Source organism: Micropterus dolomieu, linkage group LG03 (genome assembly GCF_021292245.1).
Source record: "Micropterus dolomieu isolate WLL.071019.BEF.003 ecotype Adirondacks linkage group LG03, ASM2129224v1, whole genome shotgun sequence".
Taxonomy (NCBI): Eukaryota; Metazoa; Chordata; class Actinopteri; order Centrarchiformes; family Centrarchidae; genus Micropterus; species Micropterus dolomieu.
In genome coordinates this window covers 7971632-7991178 of record NC_060152.1, presented here as the reverse complement: position 1 = coordinate 7991178, position 19547 = coordinate 7971632, and the positions used below count along the sequence as shown (strand labels likewise).

The following is a 19547-nucleotide window of genomic DNA, read 5'->3' as shown; positions in this document are numbered from 1 at the left end:
TTCACAGAAGAGTTCGGTGTTAACTCGGTGGTACCTTGCTCAACGCAACATCAGTAGACGGAATTTGATGTAGTACTTATTTCTTCTGTCGATTTCTGGTAACTAAACAAATGTCAGCTGTTTATCTGTGAAAGTGACCCTTGACGGGTGTCATACTGTAACCACAAATAATTGCACCCGCATGTCACATGTTCTTCTTTTAACCATAGAAAGATTTAGACAAAACGCACTGAACTTACAATTAGACCTCAAAGATTTGATGGTGGATCCTTTATGTAGTAATAATAAAAAATTAAGACTAGCACAGCACTCAAATTTGACTTTTTAATATTGCAACATGGATGATTCAGCAAGACACCCATCTTCATCATGTGGAAGGGCTTAGTGGTGTCCTAGTCTTTCTTTTTATTCAACCTTTTTTTGACCACTCATAATATAATACATAATAAATAAATAACACTGCAATTTAGTAGTTTTTGAATGTATTTTAAATCAGTTGGGGTCATTTCAGGTGTTTTGGTTATTTCTTGATTTCACCTCTCAAACTGCAAAACATTCACAAAAATACACAGATGATGTACGAGTTTAAAGTGAAGATTTATTACATTGATTGCTTTGATTTACCAACAAGATTTTGAATTTGGAACACTAACAACCCAAATATACTGTTTGGAAATACATATAAAATAAAACAAAAGTGCAACACTTTCTTTCATTAATTTTAAAGTAAATATGGGGAAAGTTTTGGTAAGATAATGACATTTTCAAATAGTTAATAACACAAACACAACACATACACAAACAAAAAAAGAAACACAGATTACAGTGGCGTACAACAACAACACAAATGATTAGAACAGGTGGGGGGGCATCTAAGATTATAAACAGAATCTTTCTGCACAGTCAACTTAGCTATTAAAATGTAGTGTCAATGTCATTGTCAGTTTGTACAAATTTATATCAAAATGTCAAAAACAGATCCCAAACCCTAAATTTACGTAGTCCTAAATACCACTAACTGTTTATTCTTGTTTAAAAGTAAATCCTGTGTAAAAGTACAACATAATGTATAAAGTTTTGATGCTAAAGTTTTGAGCAGGTACAACTGTCTGGTTTGTGTGACACAACCACACAGGTAAAGATGAAACACAAGAATATCTATGCTAGGCATCTGTATGTAAACAAAGTGTTGCTGTCACTAAGCCTTGGCATGTTGATGGTGAGGTGTGTAAATAAAGCTTCATGGGTACCAGTTCACTATGCAAATAAGGCCTTGTCTCTTGTGCTTTCTTTGCACAAGAGACAAAAGTCTTTGTGCTGCACAGCAGGCAGTAACAAGGTTTACTATTTTTGTCAAATGAAAATTTTCTCTCTCATGGCTTTGGTATATATGTCGTCAACAGGGCGAGGTCAACGCTTATCACTACCGGCAAAACATAATCTCTGTCTGCAGCCGGATTCTAAGCTCTCAACAATTTTCCCAACATGTCCCACTGAAACAAAACAACCACGTCCCCCTGAAATTTATAGCGACAGTAGAAAATATAGATCAGAAGAAAATATAGATCTTACACCAGAATTTCTCTGCAACCCTCAAGTTGTAGATTATTACAATAAACGGTTTACTAATTTCATAACAAAAAGAGATACTGAGATAAAATACAGCCTAAAAAAGGAGTAAGCTCTTCTTTCTGTTCTGAGAAATAAGCAAATCACAGCTGCATGGGATCAAAAAGGCCATTATTCTTTAAGAATGCAGTTATGTTACTTTCTTTCTAGTGTAAGTCTGCACACATGACATCTGTTGTGTCTGTTCATCCTGGAAGAGGGATCCCTCCTATTTTTCTCTTCCTGAGTTTCTCCTTACTGGAATTGAGGATCTGAGGATAGAGGGTGTCGTATGCTGCACAGATTTTAAAGGCCCTTTTTTCAAACTTGTGATTTTTTTTTTGTTGGGCTGTATTAATAAAATTGACTTGACTTCACTTTGATGCACCCCCACGTCTGCAAGAAACTAACAGTAAACATTCTTAGAAAGAGAAAATAATTCAGTTTTAAAAAAGACTACAAGAGAGGTGAAATTAAGGCATATAATATTTCAGTGCTAAGGCCACGCAGACAGGCAGCGGTAGACTGTGATTAACCGTGTAATATGAAGTAGCCTACAAACATAGAATGACTGACTTTGGAGAGTTTTTTTAGTGTCCAAAACTTCAAGCCGAGTGAACGCAGACGTAGAAGTTTTTGTGCTCCTCCCAGTAGTGGAGCTCATCTGTGAAGCTCCAGCAGCAGGCCAGGTCTTTGCTGGTTTTGATCGTGTGGACAATGCAGTCGCCGGGCAACTTCTCAAACAGGAGCTCTGCTACGCCCACCACCGTGGGTTTCTTCTGACTCTGGATCAGCTGCTCGATGTGATTCTTATCTACAGGCTCAGCCGAGGAGCTGTAGGACACCCAGACGTTAAGTTTCTCATCTGATGAAGGGACCTGGAAGCGACTCTTCCCTGTCGAGCAGTGGTAATCCTTCTTGTTGGCGAACAGGCCTGAAGGAGACTTGAATATACGCACTGACCAGCCCACCCAGTCATATTTCTTCTTTAGTTTCTCTATGATAGCATCAGCTAGCTGCTGGCTGGTTAAGTCCGACTGGTCTCTCACCAGTCGACGGGAATCCAGCTCAGCCTGTTTGGGGAAGCTGACGATGCAGTCTTCAATGACAGCATTCATTTTATCCTGGACAACTTTCATCTTCTCACCCCACTCTTTCAGAAGTGCCTCCTCCTCATCATATCCCTTCAGAGCGGCGTGGCCCAACAGCGCGATAAGCCCGATGCAGAAGAGATTCTTCAACCTGGCACAGAAGTCCTCCATCGGCCGGCGACTTTTCTCCTCGTAGTTCAGGGTGATCTCAAGCACAGATTCCTCAGAGAAGTTTTCTCCGGTCACAGAGTTGTAGAGGGTGTTAATGTTTTTGTCACCGCCGGTCTTGGCAAAATGCTCCAGGAAAAGCTTCTTCTTGACTTCCCTGAACTTGGGCTTGGCATTAAGGATGTCCATGTACTTCCTGAACTGGTTGGTGATGTTCTCTTCCAGTGGGAAATACACAGCATCCAGTCCGCTCTTCTTGATCTCATCGTTGATCCGCTGAATCTCCTCTGAGACCACCTCCAGGCGCTCTCGGACCTTCTGGAACTGCTCCTTCATGAATACCGCCTCTTTGCTTTCCACATTGTCCAGAGCCAGTTTAACAATTGGAGCAGCAATGGAGAAAACGGGGAAGAGGTCACCGGCGATACTGGCCACCACTTCAGCTCCCTGTTCAAACAATTCCATCACAGTCTCCACCATATCCTTCTTCTCTGCTACAAGCTGCTGGAGCTGGTTTGCCATCTTTGCATATGTCTCTCAGTCTGATTCTAGCAAGAAAAAAATTTATATGGTTAGAAATACTCAAAATTGGTCCTGATTTTTAAACGTTTACTTGCTTAAAAATCCCTTTAACAAAGTGAACAACAAAGTGAAAATACAGACTACAAAAACTGAACAATAATAAGTTTTACAGTTTTACTGATAGTAGACAGTTTTCTTAACTTACTTACAGTTCTTTACCAGTGCTGTTGGACTGTGGCCTACTCGCTGGCTCCTCTTAAAACACAGCAAAAACTGATAAGGAAAGACAGAAACAGCCAAGTGAGCTTCAGTGCTAGCTGCTGGCCACACCCAGTGAGCAATGAGTCAACAATGCAAAGAGAATTCAGCAGTGACAGAAGGCCGCAATTGGTTGAACTGTTTGTATTTATTTGTGTATTTACTGTTGAAATGAACAGTTTTTAGGGATCACCTAAATTTTGAAGTTTACATTGTGGGTATTACGAGATTGCCAAAGGGGAGTAGCTGTTCTTAAACAAGCAATACACCATTTGTCTTAGTACAGAATGACTAGTTGGAAGACAAAATGGAGGAGAACTGACTGACTTCAAACCAAACTAGAAAAATTAAGTTACGGTCAAGTAATGTCCTGAAAAAGATAAATTATGTGGATTAAATGATAAGTGCCACTATCTCTCCTAACTCCCTCTCAGGCAATCTGTCTATACTAGGTATAGGTCAATAATGAACTTTCACGCTTAAAGGAATAGTTGAGACATTTTGGGAAAAACACTTATTTGGTTTTTGCACAGAGTTAGATGAGAATATACAAAAGTCAGCCTACCAGCACCTATAAAACCAAAAATCATAGTTTAAAAATTATGATGAATGTTTTTTATGCATCAGATTTTGTTACCTTTGGACTGAGTCAGACTAGGTGTTTTCCCTGTGTCCAGTCTTTATGCTAAGCTAAGCTAACTGACCACTGGCTGTGGCTTCATATTTAACAGGCAGACATGAGTGTATTATCAATCTTTTCATATACCTCTCTTTAAGAAGCGAATAAGCATAGTCAAAAACATTTAACTTTAAGCCAACATTGGATCACCCGATGCTTCTGAGCTCACATCAACAGATTACTCTCCTAACAACTGAGCCAACTCTATCTGCAGATGAAGATGGGTGTTAAATGGTTAAAAGGTCTGGGAAAGGCTATTAAGTGGACTTTGAGTTAGGATTGTTTTCTCAAACTGTCTCTTGTTATTCTGTAAATAATTGCTGCATCCTAACATAATACAAATGTTTAGAAGCAAATATACAGTAATTTTAGATGATTATTGGTATGAAAGGAAATACTTGCTGTCTTTCATTTTGCACGGAGAAACTTAATCTTACACAAACATCTCTTCCCAAAGGCGGGGAAACATAAAAGCTGACTGTAAGAGCAGCCCAGACTTTTTTTCCTGGGCATGTTCAGACATGTCCTTTTGAAAAACTGGACATGTGTAATTTGGGTGGAAATCAAATTTTGGTTATAGTCATCCACTGGCTTCACACACACTGTCTCAAATTCATGGTCTATGAGACAGATCAAGATACTGAACCTGTCTTCACATGTTTAAATCCAGGTTTCTGGCCTTCAGACAGTTGCTCACATTCAATTTTTAATCTGTGGCTGAAGGAGAAGCAGCAGTGTTGTTTCTCCCTGCCCAGTCAATATTGGAGCAGCATGCGTGGGAAGTGATTAAGTGTAAGATGTTAAACTTGCTGGGCAAGGGTGCGTTTTGCAGTGAAACTCAGCAAGTTACCACGGCAACAAGACAATGGAAACTAATCTGTCAGCTCGTTCATCTCTCTGCTGAGGTCTGCTCTGTGGGGTTTATCTAGCTAGACTGCAGAGGATTGCAGAAGATGAAGATAGCAACCATTTCTCAGCCTGATGCACCACACACCTCTGCAGTGGTCAGACACATCTGCAGGCATCCAAATACAAGAAGGATGTCCTCAATGGTGAATGCATTGCAACATGGATCTACAGATCTGAACAAAGGTCTGTCTGATGTCTCCAAAATTAAAGAAATAGGTCGATATTTTGGGAAATGCCCTTATTTACTGTTTTTTGCTGAGAGTTGATAAGTGTTGTCTTTCCATTCCAATATCAAGCTATAGCCAGGAGCTGTTTACCTCAGCTTAGCATAAAGAGTGGATACAACTCACTAATTAACATGCTCTTTTGTTGAATTTGACAAAAATAAATTTTATAAGCTCGTTGAGGTTATGGGGGTTATGTGCAACACGGAACAGTTGTCATTTTACCCTCCGGTTCTGTACAGATAAAACAAACTAGATATCATTAGTAAGATTTAATGGTGCTGTTGGTAGGTGTTTTTTTGTTTTTGACAGAGCCAGGCTAGCTGTTTCTGCTCGTTTCCAGTCTATAACCTAAGCTAACAGGCTGCTGGTTGTAGCTTCATATTTAATGGACAGACATCAGAGTGGTGTGAATCACGGCAAGAAAGCAAACAAGTTTTTTCAAATCGGCCGATCTATACCTTTAAATGAGCACCATTAAGCTCTATATCTGCTATGACCCTGATATAAAATATGTAATATCTGCATAATTTCCTTGTAAGACTTGAGAATAAAAACAACAAAGAACAGGAAATTCCAGCAGGATGTATCTTATTTGATTTGACTGTGCTAAAATTGTGATTCCTGTTTTCCATTTCTGTTCTCTATCTCTCTCAGGCTCCCAAGGGTTATGTAACTGCAGTCTGAGTGCATCTTCACAGACAATTCAAACATAAAAGTGCTTCAAGAAATCATATTTTCAAAACTGGAGGTGTAGCTACAGTTGCAGAGATATGAATGCCAGGCTAAAGAAAAGCATAACAAGTCTTGTTTTCACTAATATTTCCACTAATATTCAGTATAAAGTAATAAGTGGTGGAAAGAAGCTAAAGTAGGCTACATTTACTCTAACTGTGGGTACTTCTTGCACCTCTGGTAATAAAAAAAAGTAAAGAAATGTACAGACCCTAAATAAACTGAAGTGAAACAAGTCACGTGCATGCTGCCATCTACGGCAAATAGAACACACAGAATTACTCTGAAAGAGTTCAAATAGTTCATGTTTCATTTATGTTATGGGCCTAGAGCTTCCTCTGAACGCAAAGACGACCAACCCCCTCGCTCTGACAGCTGACCACTGGCCACTGAGAGAAAAAACTAAACGCTCTGTTAATGCGTTCTCTTAATGGAAAATTTATTGATCAGTCCCTGTACGAGGGCTCTAATTGTATCATTTTACAGCCGACATGCTAAACAAACATCGCAGGTTAACGCCACAGATTAGGTTTTTGTTACAACACAACACAAACGCCTGTAAAAAGTTTGACACTTCCTGGAATAAATGAAGCGGTGGCACCGAAGCTGGCAACCAACGCCCATAAAAGTAGACACTTTTTGTTTAAACTGCATTGCATTTTGCAGATTCATCTAATGACCCACTTCACTTTATTAAATGAGGCTGCGTTAACAAAATCTGTAAGCGTAGGCTATTTGACATTTTAACAGCAACATGGTGCGACAAAAAGTTTAAAAAAAATAGAAGCTCGATTATGTAACGAGAGACTGGAATGAAGTCGATTCGATCACTTCCTATTACAGTGTCCATAACCACCATGCAGTTAGACTTAATGTGGCATGTGCCCATGTCCACTATGAATGTCCACTATGAAGTATTTTGAACAGAAATGGACTCACCTTTTAAAGTTTGCGGAAGAAGTACACTAACTTCCAGACTGTTTGTCTTCCTATTGGTCATGTGGCTCTCATGTTACAGAGGAGTGGCACACCCAGTCATACAGAAATAAAAAAACAAAAAGAAACTTGGGTGGTGGAGGGGGAAAAAAGTTGTGAGCATAATAGGTTGTTACTGTGGTGGCGATATTATTACAGCTCAACCTCCACCCATTTAATAAACAATGTCATGTTTTATGAAAGCAGTATTACCATTGATGGAGACTGTTTGAATTTGTTCTGAGTAGAAATACAGTCACTAGAATATTATACATGATGCTTAATTACGCTTTCAATAATTGTTGTAAGTTTTAGGCTACCTCAAAAGTGCGTTGAAATAATGCAGTAACAATAATGACAAAAACATTTATATTTTTATTACAAATTAAAGTAAAATATACATAAGTATCTTGATTAAGTGATTGTAGACTAAGGATTTTAGCAATAGCTTGCACCAAAAGCAGCAAAAATATTAGAATATATTTTTCTTTATAAGCATTTATATCTAGGAGTGGACGATATGAAAATAATCCTCAACCAGAGTATATGTCATTAATTTGTCTTGTGATATAGATGTTGTGTAGATCAACTGAGAAACTTGATAAAATAACTAAATGGCAAAACAATCTCAGCTCAAGGTCCAATTACTTGCTTGTTCTAGAGCTTTTGACCATATCACGCTGTCCTCATCAGCAGATTGAGTTGGCTCTGTTGCAACAACCAAAGTGTAAAAACATTTCAATGATACAGGGGATTAAATGTTGAGAGGCCAGGTAGTCACTGCTTCCAGCCAAGAAATAGTACACAAATTGTTGTTTTTACACTTGTATGTCTTGAACGGGATATAAGGTGTTAATTAATGAACTGTAGAGGTACTGGTAGGCACATTTTGTTACTTTTGGACAGAGCCAGGCTAGTTGTATCTCTCTGTTTCAAGTTTTTATGCTAAGCTAAGGTAACTGTCTCCTGGATCAATCTTCTAATCTAACTTTCGGCAAGAGAGCGAACAAGCATGTTTCCATTTAATGTTGATCTTGAAAGTTCATTCTTGACATTGGAAACAGCAGTTAGAGAGCGTAGAAAGGCCAAAATGAACTGCTCATATATATTTGTTTATTTTAGGTAAATCCAAACTGACAAATCTGGCTACTGCACCCCATCTAATAACAGCATAAAGTAGTCCCGCTCATTGATTTACAGCATTTCCCACAATGGTCTGACACACCCAGCAATGTTGAAAGGGTTAAATAGGACATGTACTTTGGTATAAAAGTATGGCAAAGTCTCTGGCAGCTAACAGATTAATATCATCATATCGCCCAACCCTAATATTATCCCAGAATCATTATAATTTTCATAAGGCTAAGTCAAAGCTGGCATTGAGATGTATGGCTCGGAAATTTCTTTAACACCCTGAAGCTGCTGTATGATCAACAGAGGGAAGATCTATATGTAAAAGAATAAAAATCATTACAAGTAAGACAATGAATCACCGGAAACATAGCATAGCAGATTATGCTTCAACACTGACAATATTTATGAATACATTTCTATATTTAATGCAAATATTTCCAGGTTTCTGGCAAAGACAATCATGAATTTATCTGTAGCTCATTTCTTCCTGTATGCAGCTAGACTTCATGTTTTTCTGTAAGCCTACTCGGGATGGATACACAGGTAGGCTCTTTTGTGTTTTCCATAGTAGTAACAATCCTCATGGAAGTTGTTGATCTCCACCACCTCCTTGTAATGGCTGACAGCATGGACCAGGCAGTTGGGGAAGCTCTTACTCAAAGACAGAGCCACTCCCATCATGTTCCCCTTTAGCTTCTGGCTCTCAATCTGCTCTTGGATCTGACTCTTGTTGATGGGCTTGGGGTTAACACAGAAAGAGACCACCACTTTGATCTTGTTGTTGGTCAAAATGTCGAACCAGTTGGCCCCTCCACTTCCATGGTACTTCTTTCCTGCCAGCCAGTTGAAAAAGAAAATGCGCTCCCTGTCGCTGAAGGCCCTGATGGACCAGTTCACCCAGTCGTATTTCTTAATTAGTGAATCCAGAAGGGATTTGGTGAAGTCGCGGTTGACAGTGCCAGGATTCTCCTGAAGCAGGTGCTCCATGTCCAGCTTGGCTTGATCTGCAAAGTTCTCTGTACAGTCATCCACAGCCGCTTTCATACGTTTCTCCACATCCTCCATCCGTCCCTGCCACTTCTTCATCATCTCCTCCCCCACCGCTCCTTCCTTGAGGGCGGCATGGCCCATGACGGCAATAATCCCAACCACAAAGAGCTTCTTCAGCCGTGCGCAGAAATCCTCTACTGCCCTTCTGCTTCTCTGCTCTGTGGTGACTACAGTTTCCAGCATAGGGTCTCCTGAGGTGTTCTCCCCAGTGACAGCATTGTAGAGGGCGTCCAAGTTCAAGTCACCATCAGTGTTCTCATAATGGCTGATGAACTTCTCCATCTTCTTCTCTTTGAACTTTGGCTTGGCGTTGACAAAGTCCTGGAACTTTTCATACTGGCTGAGCATCTGCGCCTCTCGATCAAAGTTCTGCTTGTTCATGGACGTCTTCTGTAGCTCCAGAGCAATTTTATCAATCTCATCTTGGATTCCCTCAAGTTGCTGGTTGACCAGTTCGAATTGCCGAGTCAGGTAGCGGGCCTCTTTGCCCTCCGGGTTGCTGAGTATCTCGGCTGAAGCCACGAACACAGCCTCCAAGACAGGGTGAAGCTGGCCCACAGTGGCAGCTAGTACCTCAGAGGCTTGCCCCATGATCTCCACACCTTTCTCGATCTTGTCCCTGTTCTGTACGAGCCAATCTGCCACACTGTTCATCTTTGTAATATATATTTCACACTAATTACTCTAATTTGTTTTCCACGACCAGAGACCTTGCTGGTGCCTGAAAGAAGAAGAAACATGAAACCCTTGTAAAGTTCATTGTACTGGGATTTTATGACATTTCAGAAAACAGGGCCCTTTTTCTTTTTTCAGGTACATTTGGCAAAGCCAGTGTAATCAGCTGACATTAAGTAATTTTTTTCTCACAGGACATTTTCCTGATGAGCAAAACCCTACAGTAAAGCAAACAGCAGGTCATGTCAGCACATGTAGGCATCCAGTTTCATGCCGCGCCCTTAGAGCCTAAGTTAATGACAGGGACTCTTTTTTTTTAAGCCTTGGTGGCATTGACACTTATCAAACAGGCTCATGGAAGTACATAAATGAGGCACACATGGATGGAAATTCAGAACAAATATCAAACATGGTGTGTGTACTCATGAATTATGACGTGAAGTATTGTGCAACGTTGCAGTATTGGCCTTTTGGGATGTCATTTTTACTGCTTTAACAATAGCCAAGACCCAAAGCAAACACAGATGTTCACAACATGGGAAAAGATGGGGATTTACAAGTAACGATAGTACGGTTTTCAGTGTAAAATACGCAAAAGAGATGACCTAACTACTTTGTCGTTCCCTGGAGCCCATATCCGTTCAGAAAAGGGCACACCCTGGTTTGAAAGAAGAAAATCCTCACCACTGCACTTGTTCAATAATGAAATCACACTTCCCTCATCATTACAGCCCTTGTGTAATCAGAACCAATCAAATACAATTATCATGTTTTTGAAGGTTTGGTATGAAAAAAGAGACATTTACAAGTTCATATGTAACCACAGAACATAGCCTCACCAATAACTGCTGCAGAGATGAGATCAGTGGTGTCATTTTACAGCCTTTTCTATCACCGCACTAATTAGATTCACTTTATATAGACACATGCCATCAGTGCGTTTACAATTTTTCCACATTGCTGTGTGAACCAGCTGATGAAAATAACAAAAGTGCACCATTCAAAATTTGATTTACATAACAGAATTAATTCCATTCTAAGAAAGTAAAAGAATAAAAGTGAAAGAAAATACTTACTGAGTCTTGGTTTGTGCTAGAAAATATCTTCCTTTGTAAACACCCCCCAAAAAGTTTGTCTTCTTTTAACACAAAAAGTAAAATGTAATTTTGTGAAGGGAAAAAAAGGCGAGTCCTACACAGCACTTGATCAAACACTGCTCTCCTCTTGACATGCTTTGCTACAGAACTACAGAGCTTTTAAAGAGACCACATACGAAAGTCCTTAACAAGACCACATCCCCCAAAGACTCATCTCTAGCCCTGGCATTTCATTTGAATTTGGGGTTTTTCTGGAGAAAAAAAACTATAACTTTTAAGGAAATTGAGGATTTAAAAAAAATCTCACTTCCTCAAAGCTTCTAATCAAGGCCAGCTTTAGGAATTGTGAGAAAAATTGAACAATTGATCATTTAAATAATAAATACCCCCCCCCCCCCTCCCCCCCTCAGGTTTACATCTTATAGAAAACTACCAATGATGGTAAAGTGGTAAAGGAGATGATGGAGATGCAAAAATTAGAGCAGAAGAAGAAGAACTCACCTTTCTAGCTAAATATCCAGTGGGCTACAGTCCAGTTATCCAGCAGTCCAGCTGTGCCTGTGAGCACCAGCCTCCTTGGGATGTATATATAGACTCTCTCTCTCCCTCTCTCCCTCTCCCTCTCTCTCTCTTTCTCTCCCGGTGTCTGTCTGTCTCTCTATCGTCACTCCCCCTTTGGAACTCCTCCATCCTGTTCCAACATTCCTCAGAAACCCACTCAGAGGGATGAGGGGCCGGCACTGACATAGATAACGTCCTGTAAACACTCCCCATGCAGGGACACCATGCACCCTGGGAAAAGTTTAAAACAGACTGGATTCTCTCTCCGTGTGTGTGTGTGTGTGTGTGTGTGCTTGCATGTTTGTGTAGTAGGGTTCAGCAAAGTGACCCATCAGGACAAAACCCTTCTTGTTGTGGCTCGAATAAGGTTGCCATGGTCACTGCATTGGTTCCTCAGACTTCTGTGAGACTATGCACACTCGAGAGACGAATTTAGTTCCTTCTGTATGCAACAAGTTTCGATTCATAGCGAGTTTAAGCCTCAATAACAAAATGAGACATTATTTATAAGATGTTGGCTGTTTCCTGAATAATTCTTTTTTAGAAAAGCCTTCTGAGAGGATTTAGTAAATGTTGACCTACTTCACTCTGAATCTGATAATTAGTGATGGAAAGCTATTGGCTACTGGATTCAAGCATATCAATGAGGGGTGACATTTGCCCCGTCACAGTGCCGCCCAGTGAAAGAGAGTCTGTGTTTCTGAGTATACACCATGACAGTCACAGCTCACTCATGGCCTTTGTGCTTTATAAATGAGGCTGTGACACACGCCTCCTGATGTAACTGTCAACTACGGTCCTTATCATAAAGAGGCGGGGACAGGAAGAGGAGGGAAGGATGTCTGCAGCAAATTGATGCTGGTCAGCCGGGTAGAGGAGGAGGGTTAGGCGAGTATGTCCGCCACTGCTTTGTTCCTGTGTCGTCCCACTGTCAGATCTCACACTTGACTATCTTGTAACCATCAGAAAGTGGACATCAACTTTCGCAGGGACTCAACAGTATGTGGCGTGATGGGTGGTACAGGCTGATGGTAAACACACACTGTAGAGGCCTGCATGTGACGCCACTCAGCTGGAGGACCTCACTGGCTCTGTATGGGTGCTTCGTGTTTGTTTTCCAGGCAAATCTTTCTATAGATCTGAATGTCTTTCATGTTGGCAAAGAAAATCTGCAGAACACACGCTCCCACACACATACTATGCCCTCACATTTGGAGTTTGTAACTGAACAAAAAGCACGTCCTATTAAAAAGGGCTCTGGCTCCTGCATCAATAGAAAGTGTTGAACTTGTAGAAAAGTTCTGCCTTTGTTGTTTGTGGTTTCACACTCGTCAGGTGGAAACATGGGTGAAATATTTGAGATAATGATAGCCAGCTGAGGAAAGAAAGGGCAGAAAGCTTTGTGTGCGTGTAGCTGTTTTGTCTGGCTTTACTCAGCATGCATCCACTCAGCATGTTAGACAGGCAGAATGTTAGACAAGCAGAACTAAAGGGGATCTCATCTTGGTGTAATCCAGATGCTTGAGAGTATTATGTCCACTTTTTGATGCACCAATTTATTACAATAGTGCTTGCACATTTTTTTCAGTATCATATAAATATATGCACAAATTGTACGATAATAAGATGTTGTGGATCCAAGTGCAACATTTATTCATTAAATGAACAACACAAGAAAGTAAAAAGCCACAAGATTCATCCAGTCAGTCAAATAATTATCTCAAGTGCAACTGCATCATAACCATATATTCTTTAAAAAAAGACTTTTTTTTAGACATTTACGTCATTTTATGTGAAGTTCATGACTGTTTCGTCTAATGGCAATTATTTTAAAAACAAAATCCAGTAACAGATATTGTGCCTTCTTTGTTGTTTGTGTCTGAAAGATGAAATGTTAAATTGCTTCCTTGTCCGAGGAAGCTATTGACCACGTTTTATCTTTTTGACCTTGGCCAATGACTAGTGTTTCCTCCTCACCACAAGATGTCTCTTCAGCTCACAGGAAAAATGCCCAGTGGCTCATCCCATGGCAGAATACACACATCATTTTCTGGAAAGGACTGATGTCAATAGCACTAATTGTGAGACAAAAAAACACTTCTACATAAGAGGATATTTGAACATTTGTATGTAGGATACTAAGAAAAGAGAGAGCATAAATATGACAAAAGACAGAACACAGAGAAGATAAAGATTCTAAGCCTGGAATACAAGACATGGATACAGTGGCAATTTATTGCACACACTGGACAACCTAATTAGTGAAGCATTTTGGTTATTACAGCAGGTAATACATTCTTACAGACGTTTTCTCTCGTGATTTATACATCCACTCCTCACTATTACATCAGTGTATGGATATGCTTCACAAATAGAAAGTTGTAAGTGGGAAAGATGGGATTTAGTAACCGTCATGCTGGATTTATCCGACTTCCATGGGAAAATTAATGTGAACCGGTTTGACAGGTCCTGCAGTTGAGCTGTAAAAATGAAAATATTTTACTGACGTAATGGGTGCCTGACTGTGGGATATTGCCAGAGGCCCCACACAGCAGACAGAAGGTTGGTCCATTCCCAGATTATCATTTATAAACATCTTGCATCGATTTGAATAGCAGGAAGGGACGGGTTCAAACGTGCTTCGTGTAAATAGAACAGAGATGTTCTGATGAACATGTAAATGTGGCTTCCATCTGCTTTTAAAGTTGTAAATATTTCACTGTTGCATTGCTGCCACAATGGAAGAGTTGATGGTGAACATTACATACCATGTCAAATGCTCACATCACATTGGAGATGGTACAAATTTTTTAATGGAAGATGTAAATGCTTGTAGAACACATGTGGACTGGAATGTCCTCAAATCAGCCTGACTGCATTTGTGGGTGGTCAGGCTGATTCTGATCTGGATACATTATCCAGAAAATGTATGCTGCTGTGCCATTGGTGATAGATGAAAAGCCAGAGGATCGTTAAAGTCATTAATATGAATCACATGGTAGCCATGAATGTCTGTACAATACTACAAATAAATCCAGTAGTTGTTGAGAAAAATGTAAAGTCCAAAGTGGTCGTCCAGCTAACACTGCCGTCTCTGTAGAGCCACACCGCTAGTGTGGATGGCTAGGGCTGACCCCGAATAGTTGAAGATTCGATGCTTCGATGGGCGGAGCCTGATTCGACAATCTCACAGTAGAAGCTTCGCAGCGAAACAAGGATCATGCCAATTTGGCGATATGGGGGTGCTCAACGTCTGATCTTAGATAGAATTACCAGTTTTCTCCCCAAAAGTTAATAAACAGCCTATTACAATACACATTCCAACGTTTAATGCTGTAAATAAACATGTAAAAACAACAGAGCTTTCAATAAATGTTTTTAAAGTGTGTGAATAAATCCAAAATTGTTTCCCTAACCCTGGGTTTCAGTGCGCATGTGTAGGCGTATGTATGTGGTGAAAGAAGAGGAACACCTGCTGAAGAGACGGAGCCCCAGCTTCACCGGTATTGTGCCGAGTTGTCCGCACCTCGCGGGACTTTCAGATAATTTTTCAAAGTTGATGAACTGCACAAAAAATATTATGTAGTTTTTAAACAGCTGCTACTAGAAATAGACCCGTGACGTGCATGCAGTTGTTGGCAGCTCGGCATGCACGCTAAACTCTGCACAAGACCGGTGAAGAGCAGGCGAGAAAGAGAGAGAGAGAGAAAAGGGTCAACAAAAAGCCCACAAAAACAAATTAGTCATTAGGCAGGACTTGACGATTCTGATTCGACAATGTAAATCCTTGGTCGGGGACAGCCCTGGATGGCACACATACTTTTCATACTGAGACTGAAATTTCGGCAATTCTTCTTTGTGTCTGAATTTGTCCTTCGGGGATTTTTTGTGATGAAGTAACACAACTGATTCTGAGTAACCCTGGCCTTCCCCCTTCCCTCTCCAGATGTTTCCAGGTCACAGAGAACATGGAGTTCGGTGACAGACTAAAGTTTCACTTGGTCCAAAAAAGTCAAGGGAGAGGCAATCTGCTTCCTTAGTTTATTTCAAGGTTGGTTTCATGGAAAATAAATTAAATGACAGAACTGCTATCAGCTCCTTTTTGCTGATTGTTCACTTCTTATCATGTACTGTAACATGAGCACTGTGTTGAAAGTGCTTATTTAAATGACAACAAATTTCAACATGGTTTGTCTGCTTTTTTGTTTGTTTGTAGGAAGTGCATGTGGGTTATTTTTTTTTACCTCAATGTGGCTTGAAAATGATCAAGGAGGCACTTTTAAGGGAAAAGAAATTCATTACATACATTTAGCTGACGCTTTCATCCAAAGCGACTTATTATTGCTATATATGTCAGAGGTCGCCTCTGAAGCAACTAGGGGTTAAGTGTCTTGCTCAGGGACACATGGGTGTCTCGGAGTGGATTCGAACATGGGTCTCACACCAAAGGCATGTGTCTTATCCACTGCGCCATCACCACCACCCTCACATTATTATTATTAAGTTACCCCCCCTCCCAAAAAGATATCAATAGTGTTACGCACAATAGCTGATTCTCAGTAATTGTTAAATTTACAGTATCATGGACCAACGCTTTGTAACTTACCTCTTCCTAATCCTCTTTTTATTGAGCAGTTTGCTCATGATACATAATACAACTGAACTTTGACCAGTCTGAGTCACGCACGATTGCTCAGTATGCGCAACAATGACTCCAGCAGCGAAAGGCTGAGAGACAGCCTTGATACAAGCCAATCTGTCACTTCCTCAAATCAATGCAAACTTCAGTTAGATCTGAGGAAACAGATAAAGGTTCACTGTCTGGGAGAAGGCGACTTATTGATTGCAGGCAAATTCACCCCTGAGTCCATCTTTGCATTTACACAAGTGAGTCAAACCACCTTGAAGCTCCAAGTAAATTGCAAATCCAATTACTCTTGCTGGCAGACATTTTGTTTAATCATATACTCTTGATTTACCGAAAGCCTCCAAAAAAGGCCTGTGTGTACTAATTTAATGTCAGACTGTTATTACAGAAGTTATAGTAATCCAAGATTCTCTAATTATATTACTAAACTTCATGATATATTATTTTAGGTCAGTTTATTTCCACAGTAAAGGTTATAGTAGTGACATGCTTCCATTTTGCCCTTTATGTAGAGGAAGCGGCTCTGGTTATTCACAGAGACAGAGCATGTGACTGCACTGACTGCAGAAATCCTACACAGTAATGATAGGTAGTCACAAGAAAACACATTAATGAATCTTTTGGGGAAAAGTGTCACATGTACTGCTGCATGTAAATACTGCTAGGAGAATCTGGTGCAGGGGATAGAAGATGTTTCACAGAACAGATCAATATAGCAATTACAACTGTAATTCACTAATGCTTTTGTGGACAGACAAATAAGCCTAGGGGACTATTTGTACTTTAGCTTGAGGGGGAAACTCCCAGAACTTCCCTGAATGTTGAGGTTACACTTCGTCCTCCCCCATCCTCCTAAAATTATACAGTTTCTTCTTTAGGAAACCACACTACTGTGTTAGTTACAAAGTGGACTCCTACACAAAAATTCAAATGAAAAAAAATGTCTGATACAGGACTTGGTCTTTCAAAACTAAATCCCTGCTTTATCTTGGCGGTTCCCAACCTGGGGTCACATGAGATTGCAAGATGAATCCAAGGGGTTGTGACTGGATCACTTACAAGAAAGAAACTATTTTCTGCTGCTAAAAACCATGTTTATTTTCAGACTTTGTGATTTACTATTCAGGCATCTAAATATTATTCAAATTCAAGAAGATATTTGTTACAAGCAAAAGCAAAGTAGTGAATCACTAACCCTCTAACTAACTTCCCTTTCTTCTTACATCCACCTCAGGTATCAGGCCTGACTCTGAACAGAATAAATACATTTCATCACAGGTGAAATCAGGCATTACAATCAGGCAAAGGTATCTATCTACTGTATATTGGGTAATGGCAACAAGATGTTACAATGAAGTACAGGAATAAAACTTAAATCATATGTATTTTCATCCAGAGTCAATACCCCACTTCAGTAAGTGTGCAGTTAACCTGCTACTTTGAGCATCATAGTGAAATGTAACCTTCCTTTGGGTTGTGTTCAAATTTATTTTCAACAATAAATTCACTGTAGCACATCTGCTGGCAGATCTGCTTAACAAACATTAGCTCCGTTTAAACTGTTACTGAGGACCAAAGTCAAATAATGCAAGAAATACTGATAAGAAAATATGAAGGAAAGAAGGTGATGATCAGCATTGAGAAATGGTGAATGATATTTTTCTAATTGAGGATTTTATATGTATAATACAGAATATATATACAGAAAAGAAGAGGTGAAGGTGAAGAGGTGCACTGAATTTCAGTATTGTGTTCACTCCCGCATCTGATCCTCTGTATTTGCTGATGTTCCCATGAGGATTTGATGCAGATTGTGAGGGATTAACCCAGTGAAGGACTCTCTGTGACGTGGCATTTCCTGGTTCTCCTCTCTTTCATTTCCTCTTTCTCACGCTTTTATTCGTTTACCTCCCACTCCCTTGGGATCATTATCCGCAACTTCACCTCCCCCATTAGTGTTGAGCAACAACACTCACTTATTTACTAGTGGCAGTTACTGATTTAAGAAAGGGGATTTTTTTTCACCTAATGATTGGCAGCATTTCTTTTAAAATATAAAATCATTCCTGCTTTCAGTTACCAGATTGAAACCAGCAGCAAAATCCAAGGAATTCTCAAACTCACTGACAGTCTGCAATCTGAATTTACTTAATTCCTGGTCATTCCAATATCTTAGAATTTTTGTTTCTTTTGCAGAACATTGTTGTTAGGCTTTTGGGAGGCTTTTAGCTGTTCTGCTAAATAAAGCTTAACAGAATGAGAGGAGACAGGTAAGAGCTGTAGACTATAAATGAGAAAAGACAGATGGGTTAGTGGAAAGACGGAGAGAGGGAGAAACAGAACACAGATTCACTTTTCTGAGATTCTTTAGTGCTAACGGAGCCGACGACCTGCTGCAAACAAAGGAGAGAGGAATCTGACTGTGTGTGTGTGTGTGTGTGTGTGTGTGTGTGTGTGTGTGTGTAGGGGGGTTAGACTACAACAGCACTGGGGGTTTGAGTGAGACAACATGGGGCCTGAAAGAGGGAAGACAGACTGTGATGGCATCAGAGGAGAAAAGGAAATGTTGGAAAACATGAGGGAAATTTTGAGGCACTGCAGATGGAAGACACGTGTTTACCACCCAGTGGATTTTCACTTAAAAGCTTTACTGACAGATGGATTCCCCAGACATTCCAGATGCATTCAGGCACATAAAGACCCTCTTTAGATATATACGGCAGGTAAAACTGCAGAAATATGTAATGTTTTCAATTTACCTGCATCTGTAAAGTTCAAATCCATCATAACATTACAAGGTGTATATTATATAATTAGGGCCCGAGCACGACCGTGTGAGGTCCCTATTGAATTTGCTCGGATTATATTTTTTTTTTTTTTTTTTTTTTTTTTTTTTTTTTTTCTGCAAAGTAGGCCCAAATGACATGGCCTAAACATACTCGAAAACTCACCAAAATTTGCAAACATGTCAGAACCGGTGAAAAATTTCGTATTCTACAAGTTTCGCACATGGGCGTTGCAAAATGACTCGCTAGCGCCACCTAGAAAATTGGAAAAAATTAGCCCCTCGTTCACGTTCAACCTACATCTACGAAATTTTCTGGGGACATGTATCATGTCAAGACGCACAAAAAAGCCTCAAGAACCCATAGCCTAAAGTCAACAGGAAGTCGGCCATTTTGAATTTTATGGCCATTTTTGGATGATTTACAC

The 19547-nt window shown here is 40.0% G+C and overlaps 2 protein-coding genes across 6 annotated transcripts; both read right to left on the bottom strand.

Moving 5' to 3' along the window:
- Positions 1 to 310: 310 nt before the first annotated feature.
- rpz4 (rapunzel 4) lies at positions 311 to 7205 on the bottom strand. Of its 3 annotated transcripts, none has more exons than XM_046045832.1 (3): positions 7134 to 7205; positions 3595 to 3662; positions 311 to 3415 (listed from the first exon to the last, which is right to left on the bottom strand). In XM_046045832.1, exon 3 carries the CDS (start codon positions 3387 to 3389, stop codon positions 2214 to 2216), a length of 1176 nt encoding a protein of 391 aa, XP_045901788.1. In that variant the 5' UTR covers positions 3390 to 3415; positions 3595 to 3662; positions 7134 to 7205; the 3' UTR covers positions 311 to 2213. The 3 variants fall into 3 exon arrangements, with proteins under 3 accessions (XP_045901788.1, XP_045901787.1, XP_045901789.1); XM_046045831.1 differs by having other exon boundaries at positions 3599 to 3662; positions 7134 to 7204; XM_046045833.1 differs by lacking the exon at positions 3595 to 3662 and having other exon boundaries at positions 7134 to 7153.
- A 1057-nt stretch (positions 7206 to 8262) lies between these two features.
- On the bottom strand, positions 8263 to 11943 carry rpz5 (rapunzel 5). 3 transcript variants are annotated; one of them, XM_046046072.1, is made up of 2 exons: positions 11627 to 11943; positions 8263 to 10074 (listed from the first exon to the last, which is right to left on the bottom strand). In XM_046046072.1, the coding sequence occupies exon 2, from the start codon at positions 10005 to 10007 to the stop codon at positions 8826 to 8828; it is 1182 nt and encodes a 393-aa protein (XP_045902028.1). In that variant the 5' UTR covers positions 10008 to 10074; positions 11627 to 11943; the 3' UTR covers positions 8263 to 8825. The 3 variants fall into 3 exon arrangements, with proteins under 3 accessions (XP_045902028.1, XP_045902030.1, XP_045902029.1); XM_046046074.1 differs by lacking the exon at positions 11627 to 11943 and adding an exon at positions 11105 to 11321; XM_046046073.1 differs by lacking the exon at positions 11627 to 11943 and adding an exon at positions 10868 to 11001.
- Positions 11944 to 19547: the final 7604 nt, after the last annotated feature.

What these genes read in the sequence shown, in the direction of transcription:
- rpz4 (XM_046045832.1), bottom strand. Translation starts at nt 3,389, where the DNA reads ATGGCAAACCAGCTCCAGCAGCTTGTAGCAGAGAAGAAGGATATGGTG.
- rpz5 (XM_046046072.1), bottom strand. Translation starts at nt 10,007, where the DNA reads ATGAACAGTGTGGCAGATTGGCTCGTACAGAACAGGGACAAGATCGAG.